Source organism: Oncorhynchus mykiss, chromosome 7 (assembly GCF_057628025.1).
Source record: "Oncorhynchus mykiss isolate SJ-2025 chromosome 7, ASM5762802v1, whole genome shotgun sequence".
NCBI lineage: Eukaryota > Metazoa > Chordata > Actinopteri > Salmoniformes > Salmonidae > Oncorhynchus > Oncorhynchus mykiss.
The window spans coordinates 13,203,242-13,221,883 of NC_143028.1; the positions used below are offsets into that span (position 1 = coordinate 13,203,242).

The 18,642-nt window shown below is 43.4% G+C and overlaps 2 protein-coding genes across 3 annotated transcripts; both read right to left on the minus strand.

The window, feature by feature from the left end:
- Positions 1–1,822: 1,822 nt before the first annotated feature.
- On the minus strand, positions 1,823–4,237 carry LOC100170202 (thymosin beta). Of its 2 annotated transcripts, XM_090239499.1 has the most exons (3): positions 4,182–4,237; positions 3,124–3,236; positions 1,823–2,705 (listed from the first exon to the last, which is right to left on the minus strand). In XM_090239499.1, exons 2-3 carry the CDS (start codon positions 3,221–3,223, stop codon positions 2,677–2,679), a joined length of 129 nt encoding a protein of 42 aa, XP_090095625.1. In that variant the 5' UTR covers positions 3,224–3,236; positions 4,182–4,237; the 3' UTR covers positions 1,823–2,676. The 2 variants fall into 2 exon arrangements, with proteins under 2 accessions (XP_090095625.1, NP_001123454.1); NM_001129982.1 differs by lacking the exon at positions 4,182–4,237 and having other exon boundaries at positions 2,677–2,705; positions 3,124–3,223.
- A 1,327-nt stretch (positions 4,238–5,564) lies between these two features.
- On the minus strand, positions 5,565–17,571 carry LOC110527434 (ribose-phosphate pyrophosphokinase 2). Its single transcript, XM_021608699.3, has 7 exons — positions 17,243–17,571; positions 12,626–12,809; positions 9,246–9,344; positions 8,889–9,013; positions 8,130–8,303; positions 7,472–7,631; positions 5,565–7,210 (listed from the first exon to the last, which is right to left on the minus strand). Exons 1-7 carry the CDS (start codon positions 17,362–17,364, stop codon positions 7,118–7,120), a joined length of 957 nt encoding a protein of 318 aa, XP_021464374.1. The 5' UTR covers positions 17,365–17,571; the 3' UTR covers positions 5,565–7,117.
- Positions 17,572–18,642: the final 1,071 nt, after the last annotated feature.

Below are 18,642 nucleotides of genomic sequence, written 5' to 3' on the forward strand. Positions count from 1 at the left end.
GCAGCTGTTACCACGGGTTATGGGGTAGGTCATCCCGGCCCCGGTGACACATCTGACCCGATATACAGCCCTGTCCTCTTCCCGCCCCCACCTCATTATGCACGCCCAAATGAACATAGGCATATCACATATGCACATACTAAGACATAAAATATGAGTCACCACACTATTGGATTGCTAATATTATTTAGAGATTATTATACAGTACATTCATCTTGGTAAATAACGTCCTTCAGTAGGGTTGGTCAGTTGCTGACTACGAACAAGAGAGAGACACACACAGAGAGAGAGAGAGTTAGTTATTAGGTTAATCCAGGGAGGTCACGGTGCCCATGCATGTGAGCAGCGTGAGAATGAGGCTGTGGTTCTGGCCTACTCTCTCTCTCTCTCTCAGACTGTCTCAAGAGTCCTCAGCCTTGTCCAGCCCGAGCAGCAGATTAATGTCTTATTAAGAGTAACTGATTTAACATCAATCCCCTTACACTGACGTGTGATTAACCTATTGTTAGGTCTTGGACATCTTTTGTGGACACTGCAGGCCGGAATGAGGACTGGATTGAAATCCTTATACAGTACTCAGTGTTCTTTTGTCTTTTCACCAGCACATGGCCGATGGACAAAAATGTCAACAGAGTAGACTGCAGGATTCATCTTAAGACTTCATTATTTTCAGTCATTGTAATTGATTGCTGTCGCAACATACAGTGTGAGCAGTGATCATTAAAGGCCCAATCCGCAACTTGTCTTTTTTATATTGATAAGGAAGTGAAGTGAAACAGTCCTGTCTTGTGTATGGTATGTTTGTCATCTGTCTGTCTATTTCCAGGAAGTGGAGAGTCTGATGTCATGATAATACCATTAGGCTTTGCAGGTGAACACTAATTCAAGCTGAAGGGAGTTGGGCTGAATAAATCCCCAACTTAGAAGCAACACCCTATTGACCACACCGAGGACAAAGAACTGCTAACTCATACAAAATATAATTGAGAGGTGAATCTTACTCATGTTTATTATGCGCTTACTTCATTTCTTTGAACATTTGAGATAAAGTCTTCTGTCAAGAGTTTATATCTACACTGTGCCATTGAAATGTGTACATCCGTACACTTGTTCACCTGGCTTGCAAACAAATACTCAATGTGCATTTCATGAATAAGAATAGATATGAACGCAGCCACTCCTTTTCCACTCAACTCTAAGTGCCTACAATGCCTGAGCTGATACTGAATGTGTGTGATAATCAATGCTGAGTCTGAGACATCTTACTCCCCAATAAACATGGGATAAAAGGCCTTAATCATCAACGTGCCCGTGGATCTTTCTGCTAATAGAGTACTGCATTGTTACCTGAAATGTCCTGGATATGCCTTTAAAAAGGGAACATCTACTCAAAATCTCTATTTTTTTTAAAAAATGAACTAGTCCACTGTTGATACAGTCCCAAAATGTTTTGCATGTGAGCAGTCAAGTTTTCAAGATATGGGATTTTCAGTAAGCAAAGTGTCACCTGCCACATCATCATGATGTTGCGTTTTGAAAACATGACTGCTGACATGCAAAATAATGTGGGACTGTATCGACAGTGGACTAATGAGTAAAATAACCAAAGATAGTCGTTTTTGAGTGGATGTTCCCAGTGCAAACAGCCTCATCGCCTTGCAGGTTCAAGGCCCATGGGTCATGTAGAGTACGAAATGTGGGTTACCGTCGGCAGACCAGAGAATTGGCCTTAGTTGACAAACACAGAACGTGGGTGGTCCACTAAGTACGCATCCCTCAATGTTAAAAATTGCATGGATAAAGAAAGCATGTCGCAATTCACTTCATAGAAACAATTTTTTTTATTACAACATTTCACTGTTTCCATTCTTGGTAAAGGTATGTGGCAGATTAACATGAGTTGGGACTTTAGAAAACTCCAAATAATTTGATCGACGCAGAACACATGGAATTCATTTCCAGTAATGATATGTTTTCCTTACAATATTAAACAATTCAGAGACAGGGTGCAACACAAAAAAAGCTTATCCCAAATCACATTGATAAAAAAGGTCATCGTACAATAACGTTTTAAAAACATCAATGTAAATAAAATCCACACGAGTATCTCCGAAGACTAGATGGTTTCCGTTTTTTCATCCTTGGTTCGATAAAAAAATATCTGACAGAAAACTTGTATTAACCGATGGGTATGTTAATCATATTACCAGCGTAAAAACAAAAAAAGGTTGTGCATTTTTCCCGAAAATGAAATAAAAGAAGCCGGACACGATTGAGGCGTGTGTTACCAGGTCGACAAGAGGCCACACAGGAAATTGGATGTCGAACGAGGGATGTAAATTCCTAGATCCAAGACCACGCCCACATCCTGTAGCCCTCTCTACCCAGTATTGATGTTTGGACACCACAACCCACACCTTTGGGCCCGTCCACCATACAGCCCCTGGTTGGTTGGTAGTACTTCCTCATTCCTGGCCTGGCGAGGGCCTGCTCCTCTATTGGTGGAGGTGGTAGGAGGGGTGGGGTCAGCGCCTGGACATGGATGGTCATCCATCGCAGTGCAGCTTTGTGTTGTTGGTGTGGATTTTCTTGACAAGTTATACAGCTAAAAATAAGTGAGTGAAAAGAAGGCAATGCAGGAGGAGGGGGTTACAGTGCATGACGGAGGGATGGTCTTCACGATGCCTGCTTCTCCTGTTCAATGGCTGGGGACAGAGTGAGAGACAGAGAGAAAGAGAGACAAAAGAACAGTGATGAAAATCTCAACACCCTTGAGGTATAAATGGTCTTTCACTTAGCCTAGGCCTATCATGTCTACTGTAGCATAGCCTAGACCCAAAATGTTAACGTTGAAAAAGGTGGGATTATATTCTATAGGAGTACCAGTAGGCCTACAGTACAGTAGCCTTTTTATGATGCATCCCACTGGGCACTGATGTCAACTCAACTTCTATTCCACATTGGTTCACGGAATTTCATTGAAATGACGTGGAATCAACGTTGATTCAACCAGTGTGTGCCCAGTGGGTTAAGTCTATTCAAAAATGCTAATTAAGTTTAAAATATAGTATTCATGTGTCATATCATAATGTCAGACTATTGCATAAATGTCTGCATCCTTACTTTCTTTAGTCGGCAGCGGATTCTTCTCCTGTGTCTCGGTCTTTTTCAGCTTGGTCTTGTCGAAGCTGGCAACCTCCTCGAGATTTGGCTTGTCAGACATGATTGCGAAGTGTCTGTCACAACGAGAAGCATTATTTTTAATTAAACATATGCGCAGACAGCACTGCAGCCACAATAGCTGTTCCTCAAGTGCGCAACGAGACCAAAACGTGTAAGTGGTGCGCCTGCATTCTTTTGTTCGCCTCAAGCAGAGCCTGGTGCAATTTGCCTCACATCCCGTTACCCAATTCAGGGACCATGTCACACACAGGGGCACAAAACCGCACCCCACAATGAATGGCGCCTAATATTCCCCAAAATGTACATTTACATAACAATACGCGTTCCCATGCTGAGAACGCCGAAAAGAGGAAAAAGCGGTTGGCCACACATAACCAACCATGCGTTCACATCAACGGCTAAAGTATAAAGATACAGCATATTAAATGTATTTTTATTTATTTATATTTGTCTTCAATGCTTATCAGACTTTGATTCCACGTGTATGGTCTAAGACTCGCCTCTCCCTTGGGCAGCGCAATCTGGAGAACCACCGCCCAGATCCGCTTTATCTTCGAAGATCGGCTCCCAAATTGTACACCAATTCCCTCAAATAGGCCCATTAATGTCACAACATACCATCTAAAAGGCACATTTCAAATGTTATTACGCACGATTTAGACAATTGACCGTAGCCTATCACCGCCACAACTAATCTGAACAAAGGATATGGATTGATATGGCTAGTGTTACACAGCGAAACTGAAATAGAACACATATCCATTCGTTTCTATTTACTAGTTAGATGTTTCTTTAAAAACACATTTTTTTAAAGATGTTGTATCCATCCAAACATCTTTATAGTCGCATCTTTTGTCCTTGGCATGGTACAGGTTAGAATGTTCTCGCAAGGATAAATACAGGTTAGTTACACTATTCTGGAAGCATTTCAGCAGATATCAGGTATCCTACTTTTATATGACCAATACCTTAAAGTTAATATGAATATCAGTGCTTACCAAAGTTGGACTGATTGACTAGTGGTACTTCTCCAGGCTTTGCGTTGCAGCAATGTGTCGCGCCTTTGCGCAAGCATAGGACATATACTGAGCAATATGCAAATGACAGTCTGACGTCACGATACAGCTCCCATCCAAGAACGATTTGGAAATTAAACAAACGGTATATTAAAATTAGATTACATTTTAACCTCATTTTTTTTTCAACGGCGGGAATTTGAACAAATTATGGAGACGTGATACATGTGTCCAAAATTTCACAAATGTGTTTTTAAAATCACTTTATTTACCGAGTTTCAGGCACCGCTGAGAGAAGTATGCACAAGACGCCACCTGTCGGAAAACGGAGGTATGTACCACCTATTGTATTTATCATGTTACTTTTTCTTGCACTCATTTCTAAAAGGGCAAAGAACATGTCCCTTCTATTAACTCGGTGTGGGCAAGTAGTCATATGGTCTCTATAAAAACACACGCATATGATTATTACCACTGGCAAAGAGAATCTGTAGTTATAACTCACATTTCTTAATAAATATCTAATAGCACTTGTCTTATTTTCTCGATTATCCTCTTTGTGAAGTATGTTATGGTTACGTGACAGTTTGGCCTGGTTCAGATGAAACACCTAGGAAGCACGTGGATGCCAGCTATGGATCTTTTCAGCCACTATCCATCACCAAGAAATCAAAACTGACATCACGGTCCTCATGCCTACTGATTAACTGTTGCCAACTCCACATACAGAACGTGACAAGGCAGTAACAAGCAAGCACCGCCCCCCCCCACCATCAGGGTAGCAGGCATTTTATTTTTTATATATATATATATATATATATAAGGAAGACAGTCAGCAGTATGTAGATGTCACTGTCATATATATATGAAATACTATATATGGCTGTAGCCATCAACCACACCATCCCGCATCCCCCTTGTTGGCAGGTGTCTCGGCCTGAGCCTAAACAAGGATAATCACCCTGGTTGGTCCTTGGATGGGAGTCCAGGGCAAAGCGTCTCAGACCAGGAGTGCTGATCTAGGACCAGTTTTGCATTTTAGATCACAATTAATAAGATTACATAGTCAAGGAGGACCTGATCCTAGATGGTGGTTGGGCGGTGGTGTTGCATGGCTAGTTTGGTGAACTCACCCTTTTAAGACGTGTGACTGACAAACGTTCAACCAAGGTCCTCTACTTTCCCACGGCACTGCCACAAGATTCTGGTGCCGTAAGTAGCAACACATGTTCCTCATATGGCCACCCAATTACTCCCATCTTCCAATGGGATCACATAACTCCTGACCATAGGGAAAACAACAGTGTACTGTCTATAACAATTCATCCGAGGATCCTCAAAGAAAGGAAGACAGTCAGCATTATGTAGATGTCACGGTCAACGTTTATTGTCAATGAAAACCCGGGTGGTGTAAAAAACAAAAGTGTTGCTGCCTGTCCGCCAGCAGTTTTCAACCAATCCGCGAAATCATTCTGAACAGCCTTTGGAGCACACTCAGCATACAACAGGGGAAAATGAACACTGAGGAGTTACCCTCCTACATTAGAACTTACTCTACAAGTAATTGGTGGAAAAAACACACAAAAAAAAAAACACTTAAGACATGGGGAAAGTAGAACTTTGAAATTCGTGACCTTTTGGGTGAGGGTTGTTTGACCAATCACCCTTTGAAAAGATGGATAAACCTGATAGAGGGACTGTCCCCAGTTCCTCCAAGTTATCTGATCAAATTAAATGTATATAAATTGTATCGTTGACTTGAATGTGGATACCCCTTCTATTAATTTAATCCTATCCGATTGCCGAAATCCTATCAGATATCTCTTGCTGCCCAGTTTTGCAAAAGTTTAGAAGTGGTGTTGGGAGTTTTAGTAAATGAGCAATTTCAAGATTGTAATGGAGCAAATGTGATCAGAAATACAAAGGTGAGCATGAGACCTTGCAATGACACCAGTCCGTCACTAGAGTGCACCACCAGGTGCACACTAAATGAAGGAAACTAAAATGGCAAATCAGATTTGGCCTTGTTATGTGGCACTAAAGTAGAGTGTTTTAACTAGAACGTCAGAACATGTGGAAATGCTTACGACAATTCTTTCTCATATCGCAAGTTGAATTCCATGATACAATTTTGGGACTTTAAGGAGACAATTCTAGACGCTTATAGACATTACGTAGGTATCTGCTGGTTGAACAAATACAGCCTCTACTCTGGATCTTTCTGAGAAAAAAACTGAACTCCAACACTAATCAAATGTTGCTGGTTAAAATGAATTAAAAATCAGCTGTTGATGACTAAACAACCCTGGGTGGCATTGATTAGCACACACTGTAGCAAAACATCGGATAGATAGTCCCTCCCCGTTTGCTACCGTTTTGAGTCTAGTGAATAGGACCCTGGTATTTCGTAATCGGCGTCTATTGATGAAACAAATGTGCCTCTAAAACCAGCAGCGTTGGAGATTCCCCACAGAGCTGGTTAGAACAGTCAGATGACTCAAGAAGTGACATCACACAATGGAATGCTTTCATTTATAGTGAAACGGACAAAAAAATGAGGTACAACAAACAGGAACATCGTTAGGCAATGGACCTTTGGTTAAAATGACAGCCAGATCCCTTGGGTGGCAAAGCATGATAATGAAAACAAACAATAAGGAAATCTTAACATGGTATTATGCATAAATAGAAACTTGCTGGTCTCAAAGAGGCGATACTCTTTCTTGGGTCTCCACACGGAACAACGGAGCTGGGAAAGTGGGAGTGGCCTTTAGGAACCGTTCACGTGTAATTGGCCCAAAACGTCAGGGTTTAAGGACTTCCGGGAGGGCGTGGCCACTGAAGGTGCGAGCTGATTGGACCATGAGGAGAGAAACGGCCTAAATTGGCCATTGTGACCTCTTCCTTGTGACAATCCTTTATAAGGGCACGTGGCTGAAGAGGTAGGACACCGACTCGCCATTGTGGGTTCTCCTGATCGCCTCGGCCAGGATCATGGCTATATCTATGATCTGGTGGAGACCACAAAAATACAACATCATATACATCTCTATGGCAGACCGCCATATACCAGTGCCTCAGGTCAGGCAACCTATAGGGCAGCCAATCAATCCTGGTTGGAATGGTTAGCTTTAACAACAGCAGCAAGCTACAGGTGCTTCAAGACATGGGAGAGGCAAAATGCTGCATGTATCAACAAATGGATTCCTCATTGGCTAAAAGGTAGAAGGACATGTGAGAAAACAGGAAGTGCCTATCTGGACTGGGGGTACCTGTATCTTTGGGCAAGACTTCATCTTTTCCTCCTGGGGGATGGTGTTGGTGACCACCACGGCCTCGAAGGGAGCGTCGTTGATGCGTGCGATGGCCGGACCGGAAAATATGCCGTGCGTGAGGATAGCGTAGACCTTGATTGCACCAGCATCAATCAATCTAGAAAGAGAGATGAGTTGTGTAATATTTTTTTTTAAAAGTGACAGTAATTTGGAAACTGTGTTTGAAATAATGCATTTGAGCAAAGTAGAAAAATTAAAAAGACACAAGCATCAAATAGAAGAGTGAAAGGTGGGCTATGGTTGAGACTGGAACAAACGAAAACGCTAATGATTTTTATCCCCCCCCCCCCCCCCCTTGGGCCACCTATGTCCAAACAGTAAAAAAAACAACAACCCGAGTTGATTTTCAATCCCCACATCACTTCTCACCCTCTACACAATCTCTCTCATTAGGTTTGATAGAATGGGTTCAGGTCAATAAACCATACAGTGATTTGAGATCAACAGATGCTCAACAGATGAGCCTACATAGCAACCATCTATAAATACGGACTTTTATTGACAGCACAAGCCAAACACAAATAACCTAGAGCAAGGCCATGGTAGAATAACTTTGGGGATATTAGGAGCTGTGTGAGGGGTCGCTGTGGCTCACTTCTCAGCAGCTTTGCAGATGGTGCCGCAGGTGTCGGCCATGTCGTCGACCAGGATGGCCACGCGGTCCTTCACGTCTCCGACCAGGACCATGCGGTCCACCTCGTTGGCCTTCTTCCTCTCTTTGTGGATGAGGGCAAACTCCACATTCAGACGGTCAGCGATGGAGGTCACTCTGAATACAAGGAAATGAAAACAAAGATTTAAGAAATATGAGATGTGCATGTCAGCGCTCAGCTGAAATAGCACCGCATTGGCATGACCCCCGGAAGTCGGGCATAAGTCATCTCGAAGATGGACAGGTACAAAGAAACACCCAATGAAAAGGGTTAAACGAGGGAGAGATGAACGGGTCCAAACACTTCTTCTTCCCCGTCCCTTCGCCACATTGTTGAAGACCTCAGGACCAGCCGTATCCGGTTCATGTGACCTGCCACATTGTTGAAGACCTCAGGTCCAGCCGTATCCGGTTCATGTGACCCTGCCACATTGTTGAAGACCTCAGGACCAGCCGTATCCGGTTCATGTGACCCTGCCACATTGTTGAAGACCTCAGAACCAGCCGTATCCGGTTCATGTGACCCTGCCACATTGTTGAAGACCTCAGGTCCAGCCGTATCCGGTTCATGTGACCCTGCCACATTGTTGAAGACCTCAGGACCAGCCGTATCCGGTTCATGTGACCCTGCCACATTGTTGAAGACCTCAGAACCAGCCGTACCTGGTTCATGTGACCCTGCCACATGGAATTGGTTATTACCGTTTGGCTCCTCCAGCGTCAGGGGACACAATGCAGCTGTTCTTCCACTCTGGAATGTTCTCCCGGATCCACTGGAGGACCGCGGGCTCCGCATACAGGTTGTCCACGGCGATGTCGAAGAATCCCTACAGACAGAGATAAAAAAAAAAGTTATGATAATATACCGCCTTCTTCGACTAGCCTAATATTGAGCGAAAACATAGCGACAACTTTAGACTTCACTGCATTAACTAGGAATTAAACAAATGTAGCAACTACTACTAGTCGTTTCAATTGAATATAACTTAATTTATCGGCAGGTGAAACTGCACCCTGCAATTGCATTGCTGTGACGGGGATGTGTTGGATGCTGCCTACCTGGATCTGCGAGGCGTGGAGGTCCATTGTAATGATGTGGTCGGCGCCAGCTACAGACAGCATGTTGGCCACCAGCTTGGCTGAGATAGGAGCACGACTCTGGGACACAGAGGGAGTTACAGGCTCTTTCAAACGAAGCACACAATTCAATTATTCAGTGTGACAACAATTGTTGTAATACAGTAAAATGCCCTGGATTTAAATAACTAGTGAAGTCTAAATCGTTTGCTCCTCCACAAGGAACACAATCCAGGTCAGGCGACAGACAACAGATGGTGATTGGCTACAGGTTGTCGCGTGTTCAACACAGACATCTCGGTCTTCTGTGGTTAATGCACACAGCCATCTGTAGCAAAATAGCAGCACAAGGTGACCGTAGAGATTCTGTTTTCAGGGGACAAATCACAACTCACAGGTTACTTTATTTACACACACACACACACACACACACACACACACACACACAAGTTCAACTCTGGCAGGACGCTTGTTTCAACATCTATTTTGTACTAGGTCACATTCCACAGTGCCATGTATTGATTTAACATGCCTCGGGGAAAAGACATCAGTGATAGGCCAACATGTGGAATTAAACAGCCACCATTTGGTATAAGCAAACATACCCCGTCTAAATCCTTGTATTAAACTTGATTTACAAACATAAGTAGACCCTCTGTCGGAAATCTGTTATGTCCTGTTCTAGAACTTGTAGTTCAGAGTGTTTGTATAGGCTACAGATGTATTTCCCAACTCCAGACCTCCAGTAACCCCTGCAGCACACATTTTTGTTGTAGGCTCAGACAAGTACACCCGATGCAACTTGTCAAGTAATTATCAAGCCCTCAATGAGTTGAATCAGGGTTGACTAGATGGGATGCCTCTAACGTCAGAAGTGACCTTTTCAAAGCAGGTTAGGTACATTAAATGAAGGTTAGGAAAAGGGTTAGGGTTAGCTAAATTGCAAAGATTCTCCAACATGACCTCGAATATGCAAGTTATGACGTCAATTTGACATTAGCAAGATCCCTGCTAGACATGACCTTGAAATCTGTTACACTGGAGGACAAGAGTAGGGAAACACTGGGCTACAGTATGCCATTACTTTAGAGGGGCCTTTGAGATCTGGCATGTTACACCTTGTTACAAAACATAATAAGGCTCCCGAGTGACGCAGGGGTCTATGGTACTGCATCTCAGTGCAATAGGCGTCATTGTAGTACCTGGTTCAAATCCAGGCTGTATCATATCCGGCCATGATTGGGAGTCCCATAGGGCGGCGCACAATTGGCCCGGCGTTGTCCGAGTTTGGCCGGAGTAGGCGGTCATTGTAAATAAGAATTTGTTCTCTCAACGGACTTGCCTAGTTAAATAAAGGTTAAATATGCTCCACAACAGAGATTGCGTGCTTAGGGTCTCATGATAGTAACTGGTGCTTGATACACTGTCTTTGGGTTGATAGAGAAAGAGGGAGAAAAGGTGGAATACAGGTTAGGCCTCAGAACAACTGCGGGTTGCTACATGAGGAAACCTGTTTGTTACTTTATTAACTGGAACAGTGTGTGAATCATTTACCAGATAAGCGGTGGTCTGAACCTTTTCTCCCCTCTTGGAAAGTCTGATGTCACCCCAGGTGATGAACCATGCTCTAATTCAAACCTACAGCTATATTTGACCGAGGCTGTATTTTTCGTATGTCTTTTGGTGTTATAACACAGAAGTTATTGGATGACATGCCAATCAACTGTGTCTGGGGAAAACATTCAATAGGAGGAGATGTGTGTATGTTTATATACACAGTACCAGTCTAAAGTTTGGACAACTACATGGGTTTTCCTTTTTTAAAACCATTTTCTACATTGTAGAATAATAGTGAAGACATTAAAACGATGAAATAGCAATCAATAAAGTGTAAAACAAATTCAGAGATACTTCTCAAAGTAACCACTCTTGCCTTGACAGCTTTGCACACTCTAGGCATTCTCTCAACCAGCTTGACCTGGAATGCTTTTCCAACTGTCTTGAAGGAGTTGCCACATATGCTGAGCACTTGTTGGCTGCTTTTCCTTCACTCTGCGGCCCAATTCACCCTAAACCATCTCAATTGGGTTGAGGTCGGGTGATTGTGGAGGCCAGGTCATCTGATGCAGCACTCCATTACTCTCCTTATTGGTAAAATAGCACTTACACAACCTGGAGGTGTGTTGGGTCATTGTCCTGTTGAAAAACTAATGATAGTCCCTCTAAGCGCAAAACAGATGGGATGGCGTATCACTGCCGAATGCTGTGATAGCCATGCTGGTTAAGTGTGCCTTGAATTCGAAATAAATCAGGAGTGTCACCAGCAAAGCCTCCACACACCATCACACCTCCATGCTTCACGGTGGGAACAACACATGCAGAGTTCATCCGTTCACCTACTCTGTGTCTCAAAGACAGTGGTAGGAACCAAAAATCTAAAATTTGGACTCCTCAGACCAAAGGATATATTTATACCGGTCTAATGTCCATTGCTTGTGTTTCTTGGCCCAAGAAAGCCTCTTCTTATTGGTGTCCTTTAGTAGTGGTTTCTTTACAGCAATTCAACCATGAAGGCCTGATTCACACAGTCTCCTCTGAACAGTTGATGTTGAGATCTGTGTTACTTGAACTCTGAAGCTTTTATTTGGGCTGCAATTTCTAAGGCAGGAAACTCAAATGAACTTATCCTCTGCAGCAGAGATAACTTCAGGTCTTCCCTTTCTGTGGCGGTCCCCATGAAAGCCCGTTTCATCACAGCGCTTGACGGTTTTTGCGACTGCACTTGAAGAAACTGTCAAGGTTCTTGATATTTTCCAGATTGACTGACCTTCATGTCTTAAAGTAACAGACTGTAGTTTTTCTTATGTTTATTTGAGATGTTATTGCCATAATAAGGACTTGGTCTTTTACCAAATAGGGCTATCTCCTATATACCACCCCTACCGTGTCAACAACAACGCACAAAGAAGAAATTCCACCAATGAACTTTTATTAAGGCACACCTGTTAATTGAAATGCATGCCAGGTGACCACATCATAAAGCAGGTTGAGAGAATGCCAAGAGTGTGCAAACCTGTCATCGAGGCAAAGGGTGGCTACTTTGAAGAACCTCAAAACACTTTTTTGGTTACTACATGATTCCATATGTGTTATTTCATAGTTTTGATGTCTTCAATATTATTCTACAATGTAGAAAATAGCACAAAATGTAGAAAAACACTTGCATGAGTAGCTGTGTCCAAACTATTGATTGGTACTGTATATATGCTACGTTTTGCACTACATACTGGACACCACACATGGTGAATCATTGTCGTAGACTTCTTTGGGCCTGCGAGCAGCCCGGCAGGCAACAGGCTTACCTTGTCTTTTTTGTCCTGCCGGGCGTAGGGGAAGCAGGGGATGACAGCGGTGACGCGGGACGACGAGGCGATCTTGCACGCGTTAATCATGATCAGCAGCTCCATCAGGTTGTCGTTGATCTCGCCGCAGCCGCTCTGCACAATGTAGACGTCCTCGCCGCGCACGCTCTCCCCGATCTCCACGCTGACAAAGAGAAGCAGCAGCATAATTTAGTGTCACCTTAAGGAAAAGGATAACTCTTACCACTACGGAACCGCTCACTCATCTCCACACTGAAGTAGAGAAGATCATCCTCATCACCCTGCTCTTATCTCTCCACGCTAGGCATATAGCTCGTATACCCTGACGGAGAAGGCTGATCGTAAACTTCTCGCCATGGACATTTATTAACTAGGCCAAATCCCTCCCTACAAGTTATGCTTAGAAAAAAAGGGCAACTGCTACTCACTCATGAACGATACAACACCACAAATCACTTCCCAACAACACAGTATCATAACTGCACGCCAACAGTGGAGGACTGATGGAGGTCTGGTGCAGTAAATTGGAGTGACCAGAACGAGCTTAACGTTGACAAACTAACTCTTATTTGAAAGTGCGTGTGGAAAAGCAGACTTCTGGGAAATCAGGGCACACACACACCATCTCTCCACAAGTTGCAGGCTTCAAAACAAGTCAACAACTGAAACATTCCCGACAGGACAACCCCCCTTTCCCTGCCTCCGCTGGAGTCATGTGCTCACATCTGACCAAGAGAGGCAATTAATGCAACAGCCGGTCTACCTATCTGAACCACCCAGAAGAGGCACGACGTGAGGAGACGCGAGACCCACCGCTACTGTATAGACTAGGACTGTCGCAGAGTATATTTAAGAAATGTGGTCGAACGTGTTCTTTCAACCAATCGATTAGGCGAAAATGTTTAAACTTGTATTCTTCCCATATATTGGTACACCCTAAGTTAATAAATCAACAATATGCACTGAGCTTGTCTGATGCTTTAAGCACACTGTTTGATGAAATAATTATGACAGACCTGTTCCTGACCCTCCTCCCGCTGCTGGCCATCGCAGATTCTGCCGCAACGCTCCTGGAGTTCACGGTAATAGGCCTGATTGTAACTATATTTGAAAAGGCTAAGTAAAAATTAAGAAGTACGTTGTTTAACCGTTTTCCAGAACTTCTTGGGGTTAGACCCACAGAGAGAGAACTGCTCCTTAAAGTAACTAACTTTGGCCTTCCGGATTGCCCGAGTACACTTATTTTTCATTTGCCTGAGTCAGCCTGAGTATGCGTGTGCCGAGCCTTTCACCAAATGCAATTCTTGAGGTGGAGTAACTCTGCAAGATCAAGGTCAAACCAGGGGCTGAACCTGTTTTTAATTGTAATTTTCTTTATGGGGGCGTGTTTGTTACCAATATCACTGAAAATATAAAAAAAGAAGGTTCAAGCGTCTTCGAAAGGGGATCAAGCTGATTTCTATACCATTTTACAGGCCAGTTCATGAAAGAAGGCTTGCTCATTATTTATTTTTTTAGCAAGCGTCTGACAAATCAGGACAGGTCGTTTCACTGAGCAACCATTACGAACACAGGCTGTAAAACAGTGATCACTAAGGTCATTACAGAAAACACCAGACCTATCAGGATTATTTGTGAGGATAACATCGAGGAGAGTAGCCCTTTCTGGGTGTTTGGAGTCATACCTTGTGAGATTTGTGATAATATAAGAAAGATTTGGGGAGTCCCATAAGCTTTAGGACTTGGTCAGGTGGTTTAAGCATGTCCTAGTTTAGGTCACCTAGCAGGACAAATTCCGGCCAGGAGAGATCTTAGGGCAGGTAGGGTACAGGCCGGTGCTGATGGAGGACGATAGCACCCAGCAACAGCCAACAAAGAGCTATTTGAAAGCTTAATGCTTAAAACCAGAAAATCAAATTGTTTAGGGAAAGACTTGGTAGAGACAACCGAGCACTGAAAGTGATCCTTGGTAAAGATTGCCACTTCCCCGCCTTTGGAAGATCTGTCTTGCCAAAAAAGGTTATAACCAGAAAGTCAGTATGCTAAACATTTCCTTAACCACGTCTCAGTAATGACCAACACATCTGGATTGGATCTGTGAACACACATTTTCAATTTATCCATTTTAGGTCATGAGCTTCTAGTGTTAACATGCGAAAAACCCAGGCTTTCACGAGTTCAGCAACCAGTGAAGCAAATATCAGAGCACAAGTCAGAATTGGGGCTAGCAACAGTAGGTGGGCCAGGGTGTACATGCACATTTCCAAATATCATCAACAGCAATACAATCAAGGCACGGCATAGCACAGGGAGAGAGCTCTGCAGCGCTAATTTATGACATCTGAATGTGTATCAGATGGCAACAAGATCATATTGTACAGCAATTCTATCAGGTAACATGAATACAAAGCCGACGAGAGGTGGATGGAATAGGATGGGAGGCCAAAAGTCAGTGTAACCAATAGAGAGTCAGAGTCCCGAGTGTGGGAACAAACAGTCTGTCCCACGGTTGGGTAAAGAAAGTTTGTAGTCAACAAAGTATGCATGAGTCAAATTGCAAAATGCACAATATTTTTTTGTAATATAACGAGGGGGGTAGCCATTGTAAGTTCAGAGTCACTCGCCCAAACAGTGCGTGTGTGCTGGAGGCGAGTGAAAGCTCGGGAGAAAGGGGTGAGTGTGGTGAAACTGCCTGTACCAGACAGGGGGAGATAGGCCAGGGAGAGAGGGGTGAGTGTGGTGGAGGTACCTGTACCAGACAGGGGGAGACAGGCCAGGGAGAAAGGGGTGAGTGTGGTGAAACTGCCTGTACCAGACAGGGGAGACAGGCCAGAGCACACGGTGAACAGATCGCCAGGTGGAATCCAAGCAGCAGTGCAGTAGGCAACAGGAGTAGGTGTCACACCCACTTGGGAGAAGCTTTTATTTCAGGAGGCAGATTTCTTGTAGAAAATGCCAGTGAATGGACTGAACAGCAGGAGGGGGCTTCAGAGGACGCTTCAAAGACTCCTGACATTTGTTGGGCCAAAAGCCCAACAACCTTCGAGTTAATTGAATTTGTATCTGGTCTGTCCTTTCAAGTCTAGGAGCGCAGTTCCAGGTTGGATGGTGTCCTCAGGTCTCTGCTCTTTGTTTGCTAGACTTGGAAAAAGAAAACACTGGAAGCAGAAATCTATCCAGTTAATTTTGGTCAAAAAGAGGTTGTAGCTTAGGAGTTTTGATCTGGAACAAAGGCCATGCTGTGGAGAGTAGCATCCTGCATATGTACCTGCCAAAAAATCTAACTCTATATTCTCTCTCTCTCTCTCTACAATTTTTGTTTTGGAGGTGTTCAGAACAAGATTAAGGGCAGAGAAAGCTTTGTTGTTGAGCGTTTAACACAAAATCCAGGGAGGGGCCAGCTGAGTATAAGACTATATCATGTATCATGTCAGATCATCTACTCAATACTATGTACTTGCTCCCACTTTTCATCCTTGCAAGGAGGACATCCCACAATAATATCTCATTTATCTGTGTCCTTGTACTCACTCCCACTATCAGGCCAAACTGTATCCAAAAGCACCCACAAATTCTAAAGCAGATCATTGTATTAATATAGCTGACAAAGACCCACTATTGCACATAGGGGACAAGTAATGAAGCTAGGCTAAAAAATCAATAGGAGACCGTAGCTCACCTTGGTTCATGGGGCAGTGCAGTGTACTCACTCACACCCATTGCATCATATTGCGAGTATTGTAAAGTCTACATGCACCAGAGCAGGTTTATGTAGTTACCATCGCTACTGAACAATTAGGTCAGCTTGCTGAAAATGAACCTAGATTACGTGCATGACATCATTTAGGCTAAAATGGAACCAGGGGTGGCAGCATGGCAAAACAATATTGGAACAATACAGATCAGGAAAATTATGTATATCTTATACTGAGCGACAGGTGCAATTAGGTTTAAGTGCATGGCATTATTTAGGCAGAGATTGAATCTGGGGTTGCAGCAGGTCGAATAATTATAGAAACAATTTGGATAACACACATGTATACATTTTACATGTTATCAGAGCGACTTACTGGTACAATTAGGGCACATCGAGCGATTTTTCACCTAGTCGGTGCAGGGGGTTCAAACCGGCGGGTTTTTGGTTACTGGCAGAAACCTGTTACCCACTTTATCTGCAACGTTTCAGGACGTTTTCCTACTGAACGTGGCCTCGTTCTCTGTTGCTGCAGTAGTTGGTTCTGTTTACCTGAACTATGTTGGCTATTATTAAGTCACGTGAGTCTTTTCGCAAACTAGCTAGCATGGTGTATCTTGCAAAGTTACGACTCAACAATGAACACCAGCACGCGTGACCATGGGATTACATAACTAACTTTCCAAATTAGGTGTTGATGTAATAACGGCAGCAAGCTAACGTTATTCAGTGCCGTTAGCGTAGCAAACTTACTACTCCTGCGCACACGTGTATGCATGACCCAGGCTGCAGTAAATTAACGTCCAGCACCAGATAGCTTGCTAGGCTAGCTCAGCAGATCAATTAGATAATCATGCACGTATCTAAATGCAGACGATAAATGCGTAAAAAACGAAACCTACCATGTTTCTTGGTTGGAGAATTTCTTCGTTATCACTTTCCCCAATTCCAGTCCTAGGCGATCAGCCACTTTTTGTGACAGGTCTTGGTGGGAGCTCCCGCTGAAAAGCACGATGTTTGGCATGTCCTAAATATTTATGTGCAATTTGGTAATGTGAGTAGGAGATTTTGGATGCAACAATTATCCCTCAAGGGGCAAGTTAGCTAACAAGTTAACTTATTATCGCTGTAGCCCACGCATAGCAGATCAGCACGACAGGACATCTAAAACTGAAAAGGAAGTGAGAACAGTGTTTGCATGGTATAGCGGAAGTGTCGCTTCCTAATTCTTATTCTTATTCTTTGGGATTGTTTTGGCGGATCGCGTCCGATTTCAGGTTCATGCACTGCCACCTACTGTATTGGAGTGTGAGGCTATTCACAGCCAACCTACATTAAGTTATTTGTGATACATTATTATACAATTGGGGAAAAGGAAAATGTATCCTGCCAAAAAACACTAAAAAAAACACTGTATTCCATTATTTACCCTATCTAATCCTACTATGGTCTGGGGGGACAGAACACAACCAATCAACACTCCCTGCAACTGTTCTGCAGTAAAACCTCGCAAACCCAAGTATTTCCCTGCGGCTGCCATCCTCTTCCTAATTGGACAAAAATCGATGCCTTTCTTCTTAGGTGTTTTTTTCCCGCGGTTGGCATTAAACGTTATGGTCCATGTTATTTGGAAGGCCAAAACTCCATCCCACCAAAACAGGCTGACATTTCAGTCAGTGTTTTCAAACAGCTTTTACACTAATAGGGCATTATAGTAATTTAAAAAATGTCACAGTATTATTCCAACCTCATATTGTGGAAATATATATAAAACCGGAAAATCTTAATTTTGACTGCACTGGGCCTTAAAAAACAACTATGTATTTGCTTGTCCTGCCACACATACATCAGGCCTACTATGACTGACTAACGCCTCAATCACACGGACAGCGTCATTGCATTTTGGTACATCAGAAGTACATTCGTTTCCAATGTAATGCTGCGTTTGCCTTGCAGCATTGCGTTGCAGAGGCATTTGCAGTGTGTTCTGTGTGGGGCATACGTTGGATTTATTGAACGTATGTGCCAAACTGTATCCGTAGACAGCTTGACAGACGTGGTAGCAGAAGTTGAATGTTGAACTTTCGTTGCACGCATATCCAGATGATGCTGCATACTATTTTGAGCAATGACACTATTGGTGTGATCAAGGCATAATAGTTACATGTACTGTTGGTTTGAAAAGCACATTGGCCAGAGATTCAGAAAGGAATGGTTTCTTACAGGGGGTCCCCCCCTTTACCCTTTAAGGCCTTTGGATCTGTGTGTTTTAACTTGATTTAACTCTGAGAGAGATTGATAC

Coding starts and splice junctions, on each gene's coding strand:
- LOC100170202 (XM_090239499.1), bottom strand. CDS start 3,223: ATGTCTGACAAGCCAAATCTCGAGGAGGTTGCCAGCTTCGACAAGACC. Junction 2,706..3,123: donor TCCGCTGCCGACTAAAGAAA/GTAAGGATGCAG, acceptor CTCTGTCCCCAG/CCATTGAACAGGAGAAGCAG.
- LOC110527434 (XM_021608699.3), bottom strand. CDS start 17,364: ATGCCAAACATCGTGCTTTTCAGCGGGAGCTCCCACCAAGACCTGTCA. Junction 9,014..9,245: donor TCCACGCCTCGCAGATCCAG/GTAGGCAGCATC, acceptor CTCTGTCTGTAG/GGATTCTTCGACATCGCCGT. Junction 8,304..8,888: donor GACGCTGGAGGAGCCAAACG/GTAATAACCAAT, acceptor CCTTGTATTCAG/AGTGACCTCCATCGCTGACC.